Source organism: Hippopotamus amphibius, chromosome 8 (genome assembly GCF_030028045.1).
Source record: "Hippopotamus amphibius kiboko isolate mHipAmp2 chromosome 8, mHipAmp2.hap2, whole genome shotgun sequence".
Lineage (NCBI taxonomy): Eukaryota > Metazoa > Chordata > Mammalia > Artiodactyla > Hippopotamidae > Hippopotamus > Hippopotamus amphibius.
In genome coordinates this window covers 7,784,875-7,803,602 of record NC_080193.1, presented here as the reverse complement: position 1 = coordinate 7,803,602, position 18,728 = coordinate 7,784,875, and the positions used below count along the sequence as shown (strand labels likewise).

At 50.6% G+C, this 18,728-nt stretch overlaps 1 protein-coding gene across 1 annotated transcript in view; it reads left to right on the top strand.

Annotated features, from left to right (window-relative positions):
- MYO18B (myosin XVIIIB) overlaps positions 1–18,728 on the top strand; it is a 220,234-nt gene that overhangs the window by 83,328 nt on the left and 118,178 nt on the right. Inside the window, exons 21-24 of the mRNA XM_057746688.1 lie at positions 143–208; positions 4,852–4,980; positions 6,720–6,863; positions 8,321–8,410. Coding sequence (XP_057602671.1) covers positions 143–208; positions 4,852–4,980; positions 6,720–6,863; positions 8,321–8,410 — 429 coding nt within the window. The remainder of the gene's footprint in view (positions 1–142; positions 209–4,851; positions 4,981–6,719; positions 6,864–8,320; positions 8,411–18,728) is intronic.

The following is an 18,728-nucleotide window of genomic DNA, read 5'->3' as shown; positions in this document are numbered from 1 at the left end:
GGAGGGGGGGTTGGAGCTGACAGACATGTGGGGTCGTCCTCTTTCCCAGTGTTTCCATCAGCCATCCAGCCAGCTGACCTTCCACTTTGGGAGTTTCCTGCCCTCATTCTCTCTTCCCCTCTAACTCTTCTCTTCTTTCCAGGCCGTGGCAGAGCTCCTGCAGACCCTGGATCTGGAGAAGAAGGCAGTGGCTGTGGGGCACAGCCAAGTGAGTAGAGTTTCTTTCTTTTGCCCTTCTACCCAGGACATCAGGGACCCACGTGAGGCCTGACTCCTGTCCTACTCAGCTTCCACTACTTCTGTGTGTCTTCTTTTCACCAAACTGAACACGGGGCTAGTGATTCTCTGCCCTTCTTATATGACAGGGCTGTTAAGACAAAATGTTGTAACGTGGGAGGAAATAACAGAGGGGATATCATTTATTAGAGCTTTCACTCCCAAGGACCTTGGTGGTCTGGAGAGTTAACATCTGGACCTCAGTAGGACTTCATGAACCTTAGAAACACCCGTCTTCACTCAGAGCCTTGTAACTTTTACTTTGCAACCAACTGTAATGCAACTGTAGTCCTAGCAGTTGAGCAGCAGTAAGTGAAAGGAGAGGGCGTGACATGAAGGCACGTGATTTTAGAGCTGAGGGATGTAGATTTCCCCAAACTGGTGTTGAGCCAGAAGCCCTTCCGAAAAAGCTCAAATGCTTAGAGAAGAATTTCACAGAGCCCTAATGTGCTCGTATATCCTGTAAGTTTTCAAGAGGGAAAATATGGTGTTTAGGGCTCCCCAAATGATCTTATCCTGGAGCCCTCATGCTCTTGTTTTTTGTGGAAGACCCATTTCCACCTCCCAGAACTAGTGTTCCCTGGGTCATAGTGTGGGGAGTGGGGAACAGAGATTGGAAACTCAAGGACCAGGTGGTGGGCAGGGAGTAGAGACAACGTTTAGAAATATAAACTGGAGAGAGAAGAGACCAAGGGGCCATTTCCCTGCTTAGTTATCTGCTGATTGATTAACGACATCCAGGAAACCTTTGTCAGTCGCCTTCCGTGTTCAGGTACTATGTAAAGTGCTGGTGGCGTTATTGGCCGTTAGTACCTCTTACAAAGTGACGTGTCCTGCCCCATCACACCTCTTTCCTTGGAGGGCTCACAGTCGCTCACGCTGGTCGCTGCCCCCTAGACACACTAGCCTCTCCGCGTAGGCTTCTTGGTCCTTCTACAGCCTGTGGCTGACGCTGTTAGTCTCCTGTGGTCCCAGCCTGGTTGATCCGGCTGGGAGCTGGCAGCAGCTCTGTGGACGTTTCCAGCAGAGGAGATAAACTGGGGGTTCCTGGGCTCCCACCACAAGCCTGGTGCTATGCTAGGCAACGTGATTCTCTTTTCCCCTCCCAGTCTCTGTTGAGATAATTACAATAGCCCTTCTTCACAGGTGAGGAAACTGTACCTCTGGGAAGTCAGCCTGTCTTCCAGGTCCTCTAGGGAATCAGGAGCACAGCTCTCATGGAAACCTGTACTGGTTCAAACCCCACGTTCTTTTCAATACGCTGTGGGTTCTATTGTTTATTCATGGAAATATACAGCAGATTCTTTACACACAGGTGTTTATGGCATTGAATCAGAGGATTTCTTCTTCAGGTCCAAGAACGTCATCCTTCTAGACCAGCGGTTCTCAAAGTGTGGTCCCTGGACCAGCTGCAGCAGCATCACCCGAGAGCTTCCTGGAAACACAAACTCTCAGGCGCCACCCCAGACCTAGTGACTCCTAAACTCTGGGGATCGAACCCCCTAGTCTGCTTGTAACAAGCCCTGTAGGGGATTCCAGTATGCGCTCAAGTTTGAGAACCACTGGTTTAGATAATTAGTTATTTCATGAATTTCAGAATCAGTCCCTGTGATCCCAGCAGCTATTGCAGAGCATGGAAGAAAACAGCATGATGAGAAGTGACTATACACAGTCTCACAGTGGTGAGGCAAGATGTCTACAAGCCAGAAACATCCCCATAATAAAACATTATTATTATTGAGTAATACTTGGCATTCACTAAGAAACTATCCAGAGCAAATCAAGGTCAGTGTATCCTTTGGGAAGCCAGGCAAGGCATAAGATGAGATCTTTAAGGGTAGTTGCAACTCTCATGCTTTGCAGGATTCGGCACTTAACAGGTAGGAAGGCTGTGATAGGGGAAGAGAACAGGCTGACCTGGTCCACACCCAGGCCCCACCGCCGCCTAACTGTGTGAATCTTGGGGAACTGATTTAGCCTTTCTGAGCCTCAGTTTCCCCATCTGTAAAATGGACCCACTGCTTTTTACCTCCCAAGCTGGCTGTGGGGATCAGTAAACTGTCATTTAACAGGAGTTGGCTGTCATCACTTGTGGCAGGCATTTGCCAGCAGGGGCAGGATGCCGGTCAAACAGAATCGCATTTTTAACATTTAAAGAATTAAGCTCCTCTAATCTGGAACATGACTGAGAGGGGGGTAGCTAATTCCTCAGCAGTACCAGACAGGAGAGCCATTGCCATGTGAGATTGTTAAAACCTCGGCCTTCAGCACTTTTAGAGCAAAACCAGTTTGCCCAACGGTGGCTCCCAGAGACCCCTTAAAGGTAGGGATGCTGGGATGGTCCACTGCTTGGGCCTGATAAGCAGCTGGACCCACGGAAAGTGAGTATTTAGATTTTTCTTTGTGATTCTCAGACCCCCGGTGCCTTATCAGAGCCCGCGCCAAGGGCCACGACATTTATGCAAAAGGTGGGACTCCACATGCCGTCAGTCTTCTGGTCGGCAATATGCTCTTAAAAGGAAAAGAAAAAAAATGAAGCTAAGATTCTGCAGAGGCGATGACTTATTCCCATCCTGCGTATGGTCATTTCCAATTATCTTTTTAATGAACGCTTCATACTTCATCAATAACGGTTTTGGCAGCACCCGCCGCCTTTTGTAATGTACAGACTAGCGCTGTCATCACTTTGATCATTGATTTTTTTTATAGCGGCTTTTGGTACTCACTAGCTTGTGAAATTAATACAGTCATTATTGAGGCAGTATGATAGGTGATGAGTCCATCGTGTCTTTATTTCAACGAGGCTAATTGTCTTGGTGGCCCTGGCTGGTAGGAAGTGTTCTGTAAAGCGATGGAGGGTTTCAAAACAGAGTTAGCACCGATTGGCTGTGCTAATTTCCATTTTCCCTCCGAGAAGAAGTTTACCTCGGGGTTGGCAGAGTGGTCTTCATTACAGAAAATAGGTTTAAGGGGATGGAGAATCAATTGAGACCCTTTGTTCCACCTGAAATCAAATTGCAATTCGGCCTCAAACTCCCAGCGTTTGGATCATGTGAGCGAGGAAATGAAGCCCGGAGCCGACATGGACGACTGCAGGGAGTGGACGCGGGCTTCTGGGTTCAAGTCTCAGCCTTGCTCACCGCCAGCTGTGTGAACTTCAGTCAGCGACACAGCTTCCCTGAGCTGACAGATTCCTTGTAGGGCTGTTCTGCGTATTAAAATGGGACCTAGGAGGAAGACCTTTGAAAAACGTAGATGCCATGCAAATGTTAATTACATTCAGCGATAATCGTCGTCTCGTCTGGAGTCAGAGAGAAGGAAATAAATCGCAGTGTTACCACCTGCTAGTGGAGGATGGTGGGCAAATACCTTTTTTAAGCCTTAGTGTCTCCCTCCATAAAATGGGGGGCTCGCCATAACTACTGTATAAGATCCTGCATGTGAAGTGCTTTGCCTGCGTATCCAGTGGTTAGTTCAGGTCCAGAACGCAGGACGCTCCATCGGTGTGGGCCGCTGATTGCTAATGTCATGGATCAGTTGACAGTATTACTGGTCAACGAGGAGCTCTCCAGTGGCTCCAGAGAGACTGCACACCTGTGGGGCTACAAGCCGCATCTGGCAAAGAAATGCACAGGACCGTGCTTAGAAATAAGTGGCACCAGGGCGTCTGAAACAGAGCCCTCCCCGGCGCTGACTCTCATCCCACCAGTAGAGCACCTTTCCTTTGCTTCTGGGGAGAAGACACCAGCTGTAGTGACCCCACCACGTTGGCGGGAGCTGGCCTGGCCCCAGAGCTTCAGGTTCTCTCTAAAAACCCTCCTGTGTTCCCTGCAGTCTCCTGGGGGAGCCCCGCGGGGAGTGAGAAGGCATTGATCCCTTTGCCGCAGGGCCCCTCATCCATTATTGATGTGCCACGGCCTGAAAACTGTGTTTTCTGCTGTTTTCTGCTCAATGCCTGCACCTCCCGCGCGGGGCACCCGTCTGGTCCCATCCCCTCCTGACCGAGGGAGGCCACCCTCACTTCCCCCACATTCTCTGCCCCTCCTTATAAGGTACGACTGAGTATTTCTGGGGCGGCGCTTCTCTCATGGCTAGCTGCACTTATCAAAAAAAGAATGCACACCCAGGACAGACACCGGGCCCACTGATTCTGCGTTTCCTGGGGCGGGGCCTGGGAATCTGCACTGACCACGTTCCCCGGGTGATTCCGGTGTACAGAGATAGGCAGGTCTGTCCTATCCATGGTTCTCAAATGTGTGCATGCATCCCCTGGGGAATGTGCTGAAATGCAGGGCCTGATTCAGCAGGTGTGGGGTGGCACCTGAGATGCTGCGTTCCTAACAGACTCCTGGGCAGTAACGATGCCCACACTCTGGTGCGTGACCCTCTGAGCATCCGGGGCCAGAAGAAGGGAAAGAAGGGACATTGGGGGACAAGATACTTTGACCACTTGGACCCCCGGTCACGGGCAGCTACTAACAGATATTTCGGGTGGATGCAGGAGAACAGTCCCTCCCACTTCAGACAGTCTGATTCAGCAGCAGCAAAGTCACCTGCAACTTTCCCTCCTTCCAGGTCTTCCTCAAGGCGGGCGTGGTCTCCAGGCTGGAGAAGCAGCGGGAGAAGCTGGTGTCTCACAGCATCATCTTGTTCCAGGCGGCCTGCAAGGGCTTTCTGTCTCGCCAGGAATTCAAGAAGCTGAAGGTGTGGGGGCCCGTGTGCCTTGTGAACCCGGCAGGGGCATGGGATCTTGGAAAATCACCATCCGTGCTGGCCCAGGGGCTGTAATCCCCGCTTCTCACACTTGCTCTCATGCATGGACTTCCAGTGGGATGTTGTTAACGTGCGGATTCGGGTCCCGTGGGTCTGGGGTGAGCGTGGGGGTCTGCCTTTCTCCGTTGATGGTGCCGCTGCTACTGGTCCGCAGACCCACCCCGAGTGGTCAGACTTTAATAGACACTTTGTAAGATGACATGATTGTTTCTAGGACGTTGACATCAAATCACCACTGATGTCAACCTTAGTCAAGATATCCACAAGGGTGTCCAAGCCCCCCTGGGTGGGAGATGGTTTCAACTTGTCCCGTCTCTGGAGAACTTGGCTCTCGTGGGTCAGCAGACAGAGCATGGGCAGCACCTGGCCACGGAGGCCTTTGGGACCAAAGGGCAAAGTCAGAGTCCTCAGGCCTGAACCATCCTGGGCCACCATCCTCAGACATCTCCAGAGACTGAGTCTCCTCTCTGCAGCTTGCACGATGGAGAAAGGCAGCACAGCTCTGGAGGCAAACAGGAACCATGTTCGAATCCCACCTCCACCACGTAGTGGCAGAGTGGCGGGGACGTGAGACAACACTCGGTACTGTATGTGCCACATTGTAACTGCTCAGTAAACACCAGCTGCCATCGCCACAGCCAGTGTTGATAAGAACAGAAAAAGGCAAGAACATTATAATGAAAATAGTGTGGGCTATCTCACCAGCCCACTGCACTCAGGTAGTTTATGCCCTGGGATGATTTGACATAGAGATTAATTAAGAGCCTGGGCTCTGTCTGCAGGCATACTGCAGGGGTTCAGATCCTGACTCTGCCATGGAGAAGCTGTGTGATGCTGGGCACGTGACTGTACCTCTCTGTGCCTCAGTTTTTCCATCTGTTATCATCTGAGATAATAACACCTACCTTCATAGGGCTGTAGTGAGGACTGAGCTGAAGTGTGTAAGATGCTCCAGGCAGTGTCTGGCCTGTAGGAGGTGCTATGCCAGCTGTACAAGCCTTGGCTGTTGTGATGGTGGTGAAGGGAAAGGATCTCTGGCTTCTTACTTAGTTTGATTCCCACCTATGATAAGAATGCACTAGGTCAGTGGTTCTCAAAGTGTGGTCCCTGGACCAGCAGCATCCACACCAGCTGGGGGTTTGTGAACAATGCAGATTCTCGGGCACCCCTCCAGACTCACTGAATCCAACCTTCGGGGTGGAGCCCAGCCATCTGTGTTTTAACAAGCCCTCCAGGAGATTGCGATGCACACTCAAGTGAGAAGCCTGCAGTTTGTGTTTAAATGCACTTAAAATAATAGCTCTTCCTTACACATCAACTAACAACATAATCATGGCCACTGTTTCTTTTGGGCAGTTTCATGGTTTTTTGAGGATAGTTTTTGCGTTGCACAGTGACTTTTGAGCCTGATCCCCGTGTAAGAGGTGACCCTGTTGTGTACTATTTTCTACTCCTTGTCCTATTATTATTATTGGGTTGTGCAAGATTAAATTGTGGCCTAATACCTAATGCCAAGAGCCTGACTCCATGAAAGGAAGCCTTTTTTTTTTTTAAGTTACCCAATCCCTTCCAGTGGGATAAACCCATTTCCTCCACCCGCTTTGCTGCCCTCTGCCTCCTTCAGCTGAGTTGGGAAGGGCCCGTCAGTCTCCACTCTGCCTCCCCTGCAGATTCACCGACTGGCCGCCCAGTGCATCCAGAAGAACGTGGCTGTGTTCCTGGGGGTCAAGGACTGGCCGTGGTGGCAGCTCCTGGGTTCCCTTCGGCCCCTGCTGAGCGCCACCATCGGGGAGGAGCAGCTCCGCGCCAAGGAGGTGGGTCCACGTGGCAGGCAGGGCGCCTCCGTTCCCCCCCCCCCCAACCCCGTCCTTAGTGTTTGCTTCCAGACCCAGTGTCCCCGCCCCTGGAAATTCTTGATCTGGGAATGCTCCACCAACAACCCTCGCTGCCCCCTTCCAGATATCCCTCTGCTCCCACCGACCCAGACCGCCCTCCACCCTGTGCCCAGCTCCTCGGTAGGCTAGCGGGTGCTGGTCAGGGGCACCATCACCCCCTACCCTGGGCCTGCTTACTGCTCATCCCGGACAGGCTCAGCGGTGGCGTCTATGAGCCCTTTATCCTCTTACCTCACAGAGGACGCTCACCTTACTCTCCCTTCTACCCTGTTAGCACCCACCAGTTATAGGTAACTGTTCTGATTGGTTTCTGGTTTATCTTGCCTGTTATTCCTTTTTGCAAAAATTAGCAAATACAGGCACATCTCAGAAATAGTGCAGGTTCAGTTCCAGACCACCGAGATAAAATGGATATCACAATAAAGTGAGTCACATGAATTTAGTGGCTTCCCAGGGCCTATAAAAGTTATGTTGACCCTATACTGTAGTCTGTTAAGTGTGCAATAATATAATAGCGTGATGTCTAAGAAACAATGTACAAACCGTAACTAAAAATAATGCTGTTGGAGAAATGCACCAATACACTTGCTCAACACAGGGCTGCCACCAACCTTCAATTAGTGAAAAATAAAAGATGCAATGTCTGCAAGGGCAATAAAGCCCAGCGTAATGAAGCGAGGTGCCTGTATGCACACGGGCACACACACACACACTCACACACTGAACGAATGGTTCCTTTCTTTCTCACACAAAAGCTAGCGTACTATGTATTCTGCAACTTGCATTTTTCACTTCAAAATATATTCTAAGAATCATGCCATGTTCAGTTTTTGGATTTTCTTTAAAAATTCTTTCAATTGAAATATATTTGACCTATGACATTATGAATGTAAGGTATACAGCATGTTAATGTGATGCATGTATATGTTGTCCCATGATTCCCATTTTTATAGACGTCTTCCTTGCTGTCTTTTCATGGCCACATAGTCCTCCTGGGTGTGTCTTTCGTGGCCCACTCCCGCAGCCTGCAGTGGTGGGCATTTCGGTTGCTCCTAAGGGTGATACTGTAAACCTCGTGCTGACCCACGGGCAGGGCAGTGATAACGGGGGGAGGTGAAGAGCTGAGCGCCCATCTCACTCGGGTGTGCCCAGCCTCAGGATAAGGGGTGGTCCTGTTCTGAGGACTTGCCTTCAGCCCCTAGACCAGGCTGGTGTGGACCAGACTCGTGTGAGCAGAGACGCTGTTGTTCAGAAACGGCCATCATCACAGACAGGCTGGCCGAGTCACCCACGCCACTCCCCGGATACTCTTAACATACGTGAAACCGCACACCTCTGGTGCAGAATGGCTTCTGTTAAGGTGTTTGCTTTTGTAGGCGGAGCTTACAGCCCTGAGACAGAAGCTAGAAAAGTCGGAGAAGTGTCGGAATGAACTACGGCAGAACGCAGACCTGCTGGAGAGCAAGGTACCCCATCCTTCCTGTGCAGGGTCCCTGTGCCGGGGGGAGGTCTGTTGATGGGGAAGGTGATGATGAGCCTGGCATTATCCTAAGTGCCTTCAAGCCTCCTCAGAATAACCCTGTGACCTGTATACTGGTACTGTCCCCATTTTACAGAGGAGGAAACTTGGTACCTTCCCCAGGCCACACAACCAGCAGTATAGAGCTGAGATTCAAACCCATGTCATTTGGCTCCGAAGGGAAGAATTTCTTAAATAAGTCACAGAAGCACGAATTACAGGGGGAAAATGATCACTGTGACCCCAGTAAAGTAATCAACTCCTGATTGTCAAAGCATAAAATGCAGATACACCACATACTTGGAGATGAAATTTGCAGCATACATAACTGACAAAGGGTAGCCAGAATATGTAAAGAACTTCCTCAAATCAACTGGAAAAAGGCAAACACTCCAGTGGAAAAAAAATGGGCAAAAATTAGGAACTGGCAGTTCCCAGGAACAAGAGTTCCAGTGATCAGGAATTCAAATAATTCAAATAGCCAATAAACTCATGGAAAGATGCTCAGCTAACTAGCCATCAGGAAATGTAAATTAACACGACAGTGGGTGTCATTTCCCGCTTCAGATGGGCGAAACCCAGAAGTCTGATGTAGCCAAGTGCTGGCAGGGGTGCGTAGCAGCAGGAACTCATGCTGCTGGTGGGAGCATAAATCCATCTCATGGCTCTTGAACAATTTAACATTACCTCTGAAAGATGAAGCTGCCCATACCCTGTGGCCCAGCAATTCCAGGTACACGTGCCGGAGAGTCTCTCCCACATAAAAGAAAAGCTTATAGCAGCAGCGTTTGTCACGCTGAAGAAATGTAGACACCCAAAAGGGAGTCTGTTGACAGAATGGATGAACACATTTTGCTATACTAAAAACTGCGTTACCAAAGTGAAAATGGGTAAAGAGGCAGGCAAACTATGGCCCGCGAGGCAAATCTATTTCACCACCTGTTCTTTGTAAATAAAGTTTGTGGGCACAGCCACGCCCACTGACTTGTGCATAGTCTCTGGCTGTTTTCATGCTGCAAAGGCAGAGTTGAGTAGTTGTGACAGAGACTGTATGACCTGCAGAGTTTAAAAATATTCACTATCTGGCTCTTTATAGACATTTCCTGACCCTTCAACCAGAGATACCTGAACCAACGTGGATTGCCCTCGAAAACAAAATGCTAAAGGAAAAAGATTAATTTACAAAAGAATACCTAAAATATGTTACAATACATACCAGTTTTTTAAATGTGCACAGTACTATACGCTGGTTGGGGCATATACCTAAATAGTTACGGGTAAAGATACTCATTGGGATGATACCAGATTCAGCGTAGTGGTCGCCTCTGGGGGAGGGGAAGGACCCGTGCCTGGGGAAGGTTGTCCCAGGCAGGGCGGTGGGGGGGTGTTGCGCGTGTGACTGCAGCCCGGGGTTTTCTCTCTTTGGTCGGGAACTGAGTTTGTAGGCTGGGGATGAAGACAGGAACCGGATGGCCCTGCCACTGAGGAAAGGATCACAAATTGCAGGCTCCTACCAGCTTCATACAGCACAGTGCGGAGCGTGGTCAGTGGGCTCTGCGGAGACCCTGAGAGTACTCGTCAAGGAAAATGTGCTGTCCCACTCAGCTCTCGGGGCCGGACCTAGGGTGAGGGGGGTGAGGCATTTGTCCTGGGCACAAAATTCAAAGGGGCGCCGAAAAACCCAGCTAGATAAATAATGTTTATAATGCACTATCTTTTAAGATGTAAACGAATGCAAAAAATCCGCGATGAGCAGGGTTCGTGGGCCAAGATCAGGGCAAGTCAAGTGATGTGCTCTGCACAGTGGGATCCTGTCTTGATGCTTTACTTAAAATTTTGATATTTTAGTCATCACAGATTTTTGGCATTAATTTTGATTTTCTTAAAGATTGCATTAACATTTTGAGATTTATCTTGATTTCTGAGGTCTTTGGCGCTCCCTTCAATTTTGCACCCTAGGTGAAAGTCCCAGCTGCCTTTCTCCAGGAAACCCTGCGTACCTCCCAGGGTTCTGCTGACGTTCAGATGGAGCTCATTTATTCCCTTGTTCATCAAATATTATATCGGAGTACCTCACATTTGGCAGGCGTTCAGCTGGACAAGGCAAAGTCCCTGTCCTCACAAAGTCTCCAGGCCAATAGAGGGAGACAGACCACAAGTAAATAAACGTGCAAACTAGTTTCAGGTTGTGGAGTGCTGCAGGTATTAAGCAGAGGAGGTAGCAGTGGAGGGAGGTCGAGTGGGGGCTAATATTGCCCAAGCAATCAGGAAAAACTTCTGTGGATTGAGATACCTGAAATAGATCTGAACGATTTGCTGTGCCCATTTCTGTGCAGATCTGGAGGAAGGGTAGAAAGAGCAAGTGCAAAGGTCCTGAGGCAGTGTAATATCTCAGTCCAGAGCAAAACTAGAGCTTTCTCTGCCTGCAAGGCTGTGATGGTATCATTACTGATACTGTTGCTTGGTTTGGTGACTGAATAGTGGAGACTGTAATTAGATTCACCATTGAGCCAACAGAACTCATCCTTCTCCCTCTGTTCACAGCCGGAGTTCAGCATGGCTGGCTCACGTGGGACATGGAATGAAGTTGGGGAGGGAGGCTGTCTCTTTTTCACCCTCTCATCCTCCCCATGATTGTATCCACTCTCCCCACCAAGGGTCCTCTGCCTACTTAATCCACGCCCACTCCCATGGTCAGGCAAGAGGCAGGGTCTCCTGGAAGGGAGAGTCACATCTGCACACAGAGTTAGGAGAAGCGGGGTGGGGCTAGTGCTCCAGAGCCGGTGCACCTCTCGTGGATGATACTGTGAGGAACATAGGAAAAGACACCCAAGTGCCTCACATTCTCCATCAAGGCTCTAGAGGGCCAGTGGCTTGACCTCTCTTGCTGGAAGTAGCCTCGAGTAGAGCAGCAGAAGCAAAAAATTGGAGAGCTGTGGGCTGATTGGGAATATCGGTGACTTCCCGGTAGAAATTCCTTCCCATTGAGCTGTCATTTGATGCAATAATTCATCACAGGCTGTCAGGTTGGACCTGGGGGTTTGTGATGCGTCAGCTGCTGGGGGAGACTTGGAGAAGAGGGATGAGGCAAACATCTTTAGCATCTAGAGCTCCCGCTTATGGGACACTGGGAGGAGGGAGGGAGGGAGCCAGGCTTCTGAGACCTGAACCAGGCATTCACGTGCCAGCACCTACAGATATTCTGCGCAGGCTCTTTTTGTCTTTGTATCACGCACGGTTTAATGTGTGGTGCCTTGAAAAAATAAGATAAAAATTTAAAGCTAAGGAAAATCAGAGCAAAGTGAACTAAGAGTTGAGGAATATAGAAAACTAGGGAAAGAGAATATAGAAATTTACCATTGGCCTCAGACTCACTCTCACTTCACAGCCTTTGCTTGTGCTGTTCCCTCTGCCAGGAATGTTCCCCTCCACCCTCTTCACCTTGTGAATGTCTGGTCCTCCCTTCTTACTTAGTTCAGGTGGTGCTTCCTCCAAGAAGCCTTCCTTGACCCTCTAAGGGTGGGTCAGGCCCCCACTATATGCTACCATTGGCCCTGTGCGTCCCCTCACAGTGTTGATTGGTGCAACCAAATCAGCCCCTGTGTCCCAGCTGGACTGGGAGACCCTAGGGGCAGGGATGTGTCTTGCTCATCATGTCAGCCCAGCCCTAGGTACAGAATAGACCCAGAAAGGGTGAGTGGAAGCATTAAAAGTGGGCTGACATTTTGACACTGAGCTTCCCAGCAACCAAAGCAAAGAGGAAAACAGGATATTCCATAGACATGCTGTGCCTAGGTTAAGCATACTTGCACGCACACACACACAGACACACCTGTTGCTTGAGAAAAGAGTAACTTTTCAGGGTGTTGAGGTACTCAAGATGTTAGAGGAGTTTCTCCCCTGAATCCTCATTAACAGGGCACCAAGGGCACTCAGCAGAATTCGCACAGTAAATACAAGAGGGGTCGTAGGGTGCGTTTGGTAGCATCATCTTGAACTGCAAGTGGAGGGCATGATGCCAGTGCCATACAGAGGATCCAGCTGGGAGTCACAGCAGGGCTCTGTCCAGAAGGCACGTTTAGATGACTGGGTGTTATGGTTTCTTCCTCTTCCTCCCCAACCTCCCCCCCCCCTTCTTTCTCCTGTTTCTCCTTTTCCTCCTGTCTTTTAGACTCTATATTAAGGTCCAACATACAAAAAAGTGTGCACATCTTAAGTGTACAACTTAAATGAATTTTCACAAAGCGGACACACCAATGCAACCTTCACCCAGAGTGCAACACAGGCCACTCCAGCTTCCCCCGACTCTGTCACTGCCCTCCACCAGTAACCACCAAACTGACTTCTGACACGATAACAGTAGTTTCTTCCCTCTTTTTGAACTTCACCTAGACTCATCAAACGTGTGTACTCGTTTGTGTCTGGTTTCTTTCATTTGACGTCATTTGTGACTTTCATCCACATCATCGTGGTGACTGGGGGTCGTTCCCCTTCTTTGCTGTAGAGTGGTCCATTACGTGCAGAGACCACTCTACCCCTCCTGCTCTAAAGGAACATTCGGTTGTTTCCATTTTTCAACTATAAAGAACAAGCCTGCTGTGAACATCCTGACACGTGTCTTTTGGTGCACAGATTGTGCATTTCTGGTAGGCATACACCTAGGGATGGAACTGCTGGGTTTTAAGTTATTTCTATGCTCATAGATGCTGCCAAAGAGCTTGCCTCTGTGTTGGTGTCAGTTTGCATTTCCACGGCCACGGGTGAGCATTCTGCCTGCTCCACTTCCTTACCCGCACTGGGTATTATTATCTGCCTTTTTCATTTAGCAATTTTGGTGGGTGAGCAGTTGTACCACATTGTGATTTTAATTTGCATCTTTTCACATGTTGTTGGCTATTTGCTTATCTTCTTTAGCAAAGTAGTCTTTCAAGTCATTTCTAGTGCTTTTCTTATTGATTTGTAGCCGTTCTTCTTTATATGCAATGGATATAAGGTCAGTTGTTTAATGTAAGTGGTACAGATACCTTCCGCTCTTGGCTTGCCTTCTCTGATGCAGTAATTTGAAGTGTTTTCTGAAGCCCTGTGTCTCTCCAGAGCTGCCAGAGGGCAAGGAAGAGGTCAAAGGGCTCCAGAACTCCCACACCTGCATCTGTTACAGTAGATGGACTTTCTGGGTTTCATTCTATGTTTTTATCGATTCTTAGATACACATTATTTTCTCCCTTTGTACATCCCTGGACTCAGGACGAATCTTAACAGTCATTGGCATCTCATGCTAAAAATTGGCTGTGCATTTGTTTCTTATGTTCTTTAACAGCACATCTCACAATCAGTGGCAGCTCAGATTTGGTGAAATGTAGCATGTTGTGGCCCAAGTAAGATTCTATTTGAAGAGAGGGCTCTAATTCTCTTCCCTGCCCACCACCCCCAACCCCCAACCCGGGCAGAGCTACTGTTGATTTATATTGGTTGCTTTTGCACTTCTTTGTAATGTTTATCTTTATTTATTTATTGGCTGCATTGGGTCTTCATTGCTGCACACGGGCTTTCTCTAGTTGCGGTGAGCAGGGGCTACTCTTCATTGCAGTGCTCGGGCTCCTCATTGCAGTGGCTTCTCTCTTGTGGAGCACAGGCTCTAGGCACGTGGACTTCCATAGTTGCGGCACATGGGCTCAACAGTTGTGGCTCACAGGCTCTAGAACGCAGGCTCAATAGTTGTGGCGCATGGGCTTAGTTGCTGCACAGCATGTGGTATCTTTCCAGACCAGGGATCGAACCTGTGTCCCCTGCATTGGCAGGTGGATTCTTAACCACTGCGCCACGTAGGATGTCCCTGCTTTTGCACTTTAAAGAGCATTGGAATCACCCAGAGGAGCTGTAAACCTTGTGGCTTCCCTGGTCCCATCGCTCAAGGGTTTGACCCAGGAGGGAATCTTGGAGGCGGGGGTCTTTCAGTGCTTCTTCACCAAGCCTCAAGGTGACCCTGATGCAGGGATCGTGCTGTGATAGAGCAGTGGTTCTCACCCATGAACGTGTGTGTCAGAATCCCCGAGAGGACACGTCAGGATGTAGATCGTTGGATCTCGGCCTTCGAGATTCTGAGTGGCTTGGGGTGGTCCTGGAGCTTCTGTATTTCTAATAAGGTCTCAGGTGATGGTGAAGCTACTGGTCTAGGGACCACACCTTGAGAAACATTCATACGAAGTATCTCCTCCCGCCTCTCCTTCCTCATGGTTGTCCTTTCTTGGAAGTGAGTTTCTGTGGACAGGTGGGGAGCAGACACTCCTTCAGGACCATGCATCATGCAGACCCCCAGCCCCCTTCACAGCGTCTGCACCCCACCCCTCGTCTCAGCAGGGGGGAAACGGCCGCAGAACCGTGGCTGAAACATGGCGTCCCTCATCGGTGGGAACTCCATTTGACAGGGCTTAGAAAAAGACAACGTTACTGCAAAATGATTTAAGTGCTTCATTTGTGAAGGAGCGGAAGGGGAGACGAGGAGCCTCCAAGACGCTGGCTATAAATCTTCCTCAAGCGTGCAAAATCGGCCTGGGTGTGAAGTGAGGTTTTTTGTTTTCAGAAGGAAGCAGCCTGTCTGGTAGGGAGCACCTGGGAGAGCACTTGGGGGTGTGTGAGAGAGGGATGGTCCCCTCTCTTGGGCATATATCCAGGACCTTATTTATAGCAGAAGACGGAGGCCCATGCGCTCTGATGTCTGGCCTCATTAGCCCAAGAAGTTTCACTTCTGGGTAAGGAATTGCCAAGAGGATCACCAGGACGTGGTGCAGACTGGAGACCTAGGGCAGAGTGCATTAACGAAGCCCTGGGTGCGGTGGCTCCTGATGGCCATGACAGTGTCCAGCCGCAGCTGCCCCCTAGGAGGGGAAGGGAAGTGACTTGCCAGGGGTCGTATGGGCAGACGGTGGCCGAACCTTGACCTCCTGGTTCCGTGCTCTGGCACAGCACTTCGCCCCATGGGGATGGGATGTAGTAAGCCCCCGGTTCCTGGGGAAATGAAACAGCCTGGTTTCCTACCTGACTCAGGATGTTAAGGTCTCTTGGGCCTTCACTGGTGGGACTTGCCAGGGAGGGCGTCCTCCTGGTGGACAGCCGACTATGGAGGCTCTGTGGACACCGGGCGGGCGTGTTCAAGGATGACCACGGTGGGATAAGCCGAGGCCCCACAGAGGAGCGCAGCTGGAAAGCCTGTTCTTTGTGCCTCTGCTTCCCCAGATGAAAATCAGGGCCATCTTCTCCTCTCTACCTGCCTTGCGACACAAATGCAGAAGCTGGGGCTGTACGAGGTGGGGACAAGGACGATGACCTGCCCTGGAACTCTGGGACAGCAGCAGAGCATCCATCAGGACGGCTGGCCTTGTGCCCTTATTGCTGTGGGGTGGTAGGCGAATTCTTCAAGTCTCTGAGCCTTTGTGTCATCATCGGTGAGGTGGTGACAGTAACGTTATGGGTTCCTCTGCATAGGGCTGTGATGAGGAGGTGCCTATAAAGTAACCATCACACCATCCCTGACATCACGTCCATCACCACTATGACTAATACACATTTGGGTTTTTTTACCCTCCGCCTGGCAGCCTGAGTTCCTCAAAGATAATGATACATCTTAGCTATTTCTACATCCCTCTAAGCATTCAGTGGGCCTGAATGAATGAACGGAATAGTGCTGAATCTAGTAGTTAAATTAACATTTAATGATCAATGTTTCTGTGCCAGGTGCTGTGATAAATCCTTTACCTGCATTATCTCACTTTACCTCCAAATCCCACTGTGAGGGAGGTGTTGGTACCCCCACATTCTAGATGAGGGACGTGAAGGTCGTAGCGGGGAAGTGATTTGCCCGACACCACACAGCCCATGAGTAGCAGAGCTGGGATTGAACCCAGGTCTGGCTGGGACTGAGGAGGAGCATCTACCCAGACTGGGAATGGGCTCATGGAGGGCTTCTCAGAGGAGGGGTCTTGAAGGCTGAGCAGGCCCAGTCAGGCCATGGGGTGGGGAGGCGTTCCAGGCGGAGGGCAGAGACAGAGCAGGGACCTGATCTGGCACCTGCAGCCCTGGCGGTTGGAGTGTCTTGGGGGGGTGGGGGGTGGGGGTGATTATGGGGTAGGGGTCAGGCTCTGAAGCTGGGACAGGTCACAGGGGCCGTGAGCATCATGTTAGTGTTGAACGCCATCCTGAAGGTAGGGGCCGGACCAAAGAACATTCTCAAGGTGGGATGTGTGGGTGACGGCATCTGAGGGGTTATTTTCTTTTTTGAGTGGGCGCTAGGGTCCCTTGAAGACCCTTTCTAAAGCTCGTGAAAGTCCATAACTGTCCCTTCTCCCCCGGAGGCCAGTCGGTGATGTGTTATCCCCACATGTCCCTCCCGGGAGATGCCCCTTCTCCGTGCTCTTACAGCAGCAGCCCCGTCTCCACCGACAGTTACTCCTTGGTTCACACACTTTGATTCGTTCACTCAGCACGTGTTCTTTGAGCCCCCAAGAGGCAGCTTGATGGCGTGGTTAGGCGTGAAGGCTCAGGAGCCAGGCTGCCGCGATTTGCAACCCAGCTCTACCTCTGGACGGCTGGGTGTCCTCGGCCGCCTACATCCTGGGCCTCATCTGCCGTCTGGAGCCGTCAGCACCTGCCTGTCCGTGCTGCTGTGAGGATTCTGTGGCTTAGCCCGTGCCGGGCCTGCCGTCCGCACTGGGTGTGGTGGTGATTATGACTAAGGTATTACTATTACTTACGAGCAGGTGGTATCTCCAGCTGGGAATAGAAATACACACAGCGGTGCCTGAACTGATGTCCACGTGCCTCTCTGGGGACCCCCGGAGCCTGCCACTGAGCCAGAGATTTGTCCTGAATTGTCCCTGATGACTGGGGCAGCTTTAGGGGCAGGTGCCTTAAGACCTGCTTCCTCTTGACCGACAAACAGCATCCCCTCCACCCCGACCCCGGCTGGCCCTGCAGTCAGGCTGCCCTTCACCTGTCGATTCATTTTCTGTCCTCTCTCTCTTCTCTCTTCTGGTTTTTTTCCCCCTTTTCTGTTTTAGCCACTCGGGTTGATGGGGATGGGGCCTTCCCTCCACTGGGGGTTGACAAGACTCCCTTTGGCCACGGCCTCGCAGGGTGGTTGGGGTCCAGGTCTTATCAGGCTGTCGACCCAAAGCCACTGGCTCTTCCACGTTCGCTCCCCGAGGATGACAACTCCTGCTCTGCTGACCCCCAGGGGCTGGGGGGCAGGGGATGGACGGTGGACGCGGGACAGAGGTCCAGCCAGGACTCCCTCCAAGACTCATCAGCTCTGATTTGAACAAATCATTTCACCTCTCCGTGCCTCTGTTCCTCGTTCTGTGAAAAGGGAACGACAAAAATACCCTCCTTATAAGGCGTTTGTGCCCAGAGCTCAATAAGTACGTCTGTCCTCAGCGGCGGATGAGTGAACTATCTCTCATTCAAGGGCTTATTATGAACAAATCCTTTCAGTTAAATTGAAAAGTACAGGGGAAGAGGGAAAGGGCGCTGTTTGCTCTCTACAGGACATGTGATTTGGGGTCTAAGAGTCCTTGAATATAAAAGCCCAGGGCAGCGTTGGGCCAAGACACGTGGGTGCCCCACATGTGCTTTTCTTCTCTCCCCAACTCGACAGTGGAGTCTTTGAGGGCAGGGGTGCTCGCATCCTGAAGGGTAGGTGACAGGGACAGCGCAGGGGACCCCATGTGTGCTCGTCACTTAACGTCCTTCAGATCCCCGTTACCCACTGTTGCCCCAAAGTGCACATGGTGTCAGCGTGCAGGACATACTGTTTCTGTTTGACTCTGCAAAATGCACAGCAGATTAGCTCATTTCTGCTCCCTGTCTCTGGCAGACCCTGGGAGTCGTCGTCCCTAAGTGGAAAGAGGTTTTCTGATGATTCGGCCGAGTGCTGGATCCAGAGAGGTTTCCAGACTAATTTCTGGTTAATTGGTCCCGGAGCCATCTGCAAGGACCCTTCTGGCTTTGCAGACCAGGCTCTCCTCTCATTAACGTGGCCTTCATTTTGCACTCACCTAATAGCTCTGGGCATGGTGCCCACCCCTCACCTCAAGGCCAAAGCCCCCATACCCCAAAATGTGCGAAGGGAGAGGGCTTTGTGGGGACAGGGGAAGGTCAGGGGCTACTGTCTGTGAGAAGAGCGGCTGTTGTTTCCCCAATTTGAAAGGACTGATTGTCCTCTGGTCTCCAGACTGGGGGTCTGTGGAACTCAAAGTTAATGCATTTAAATT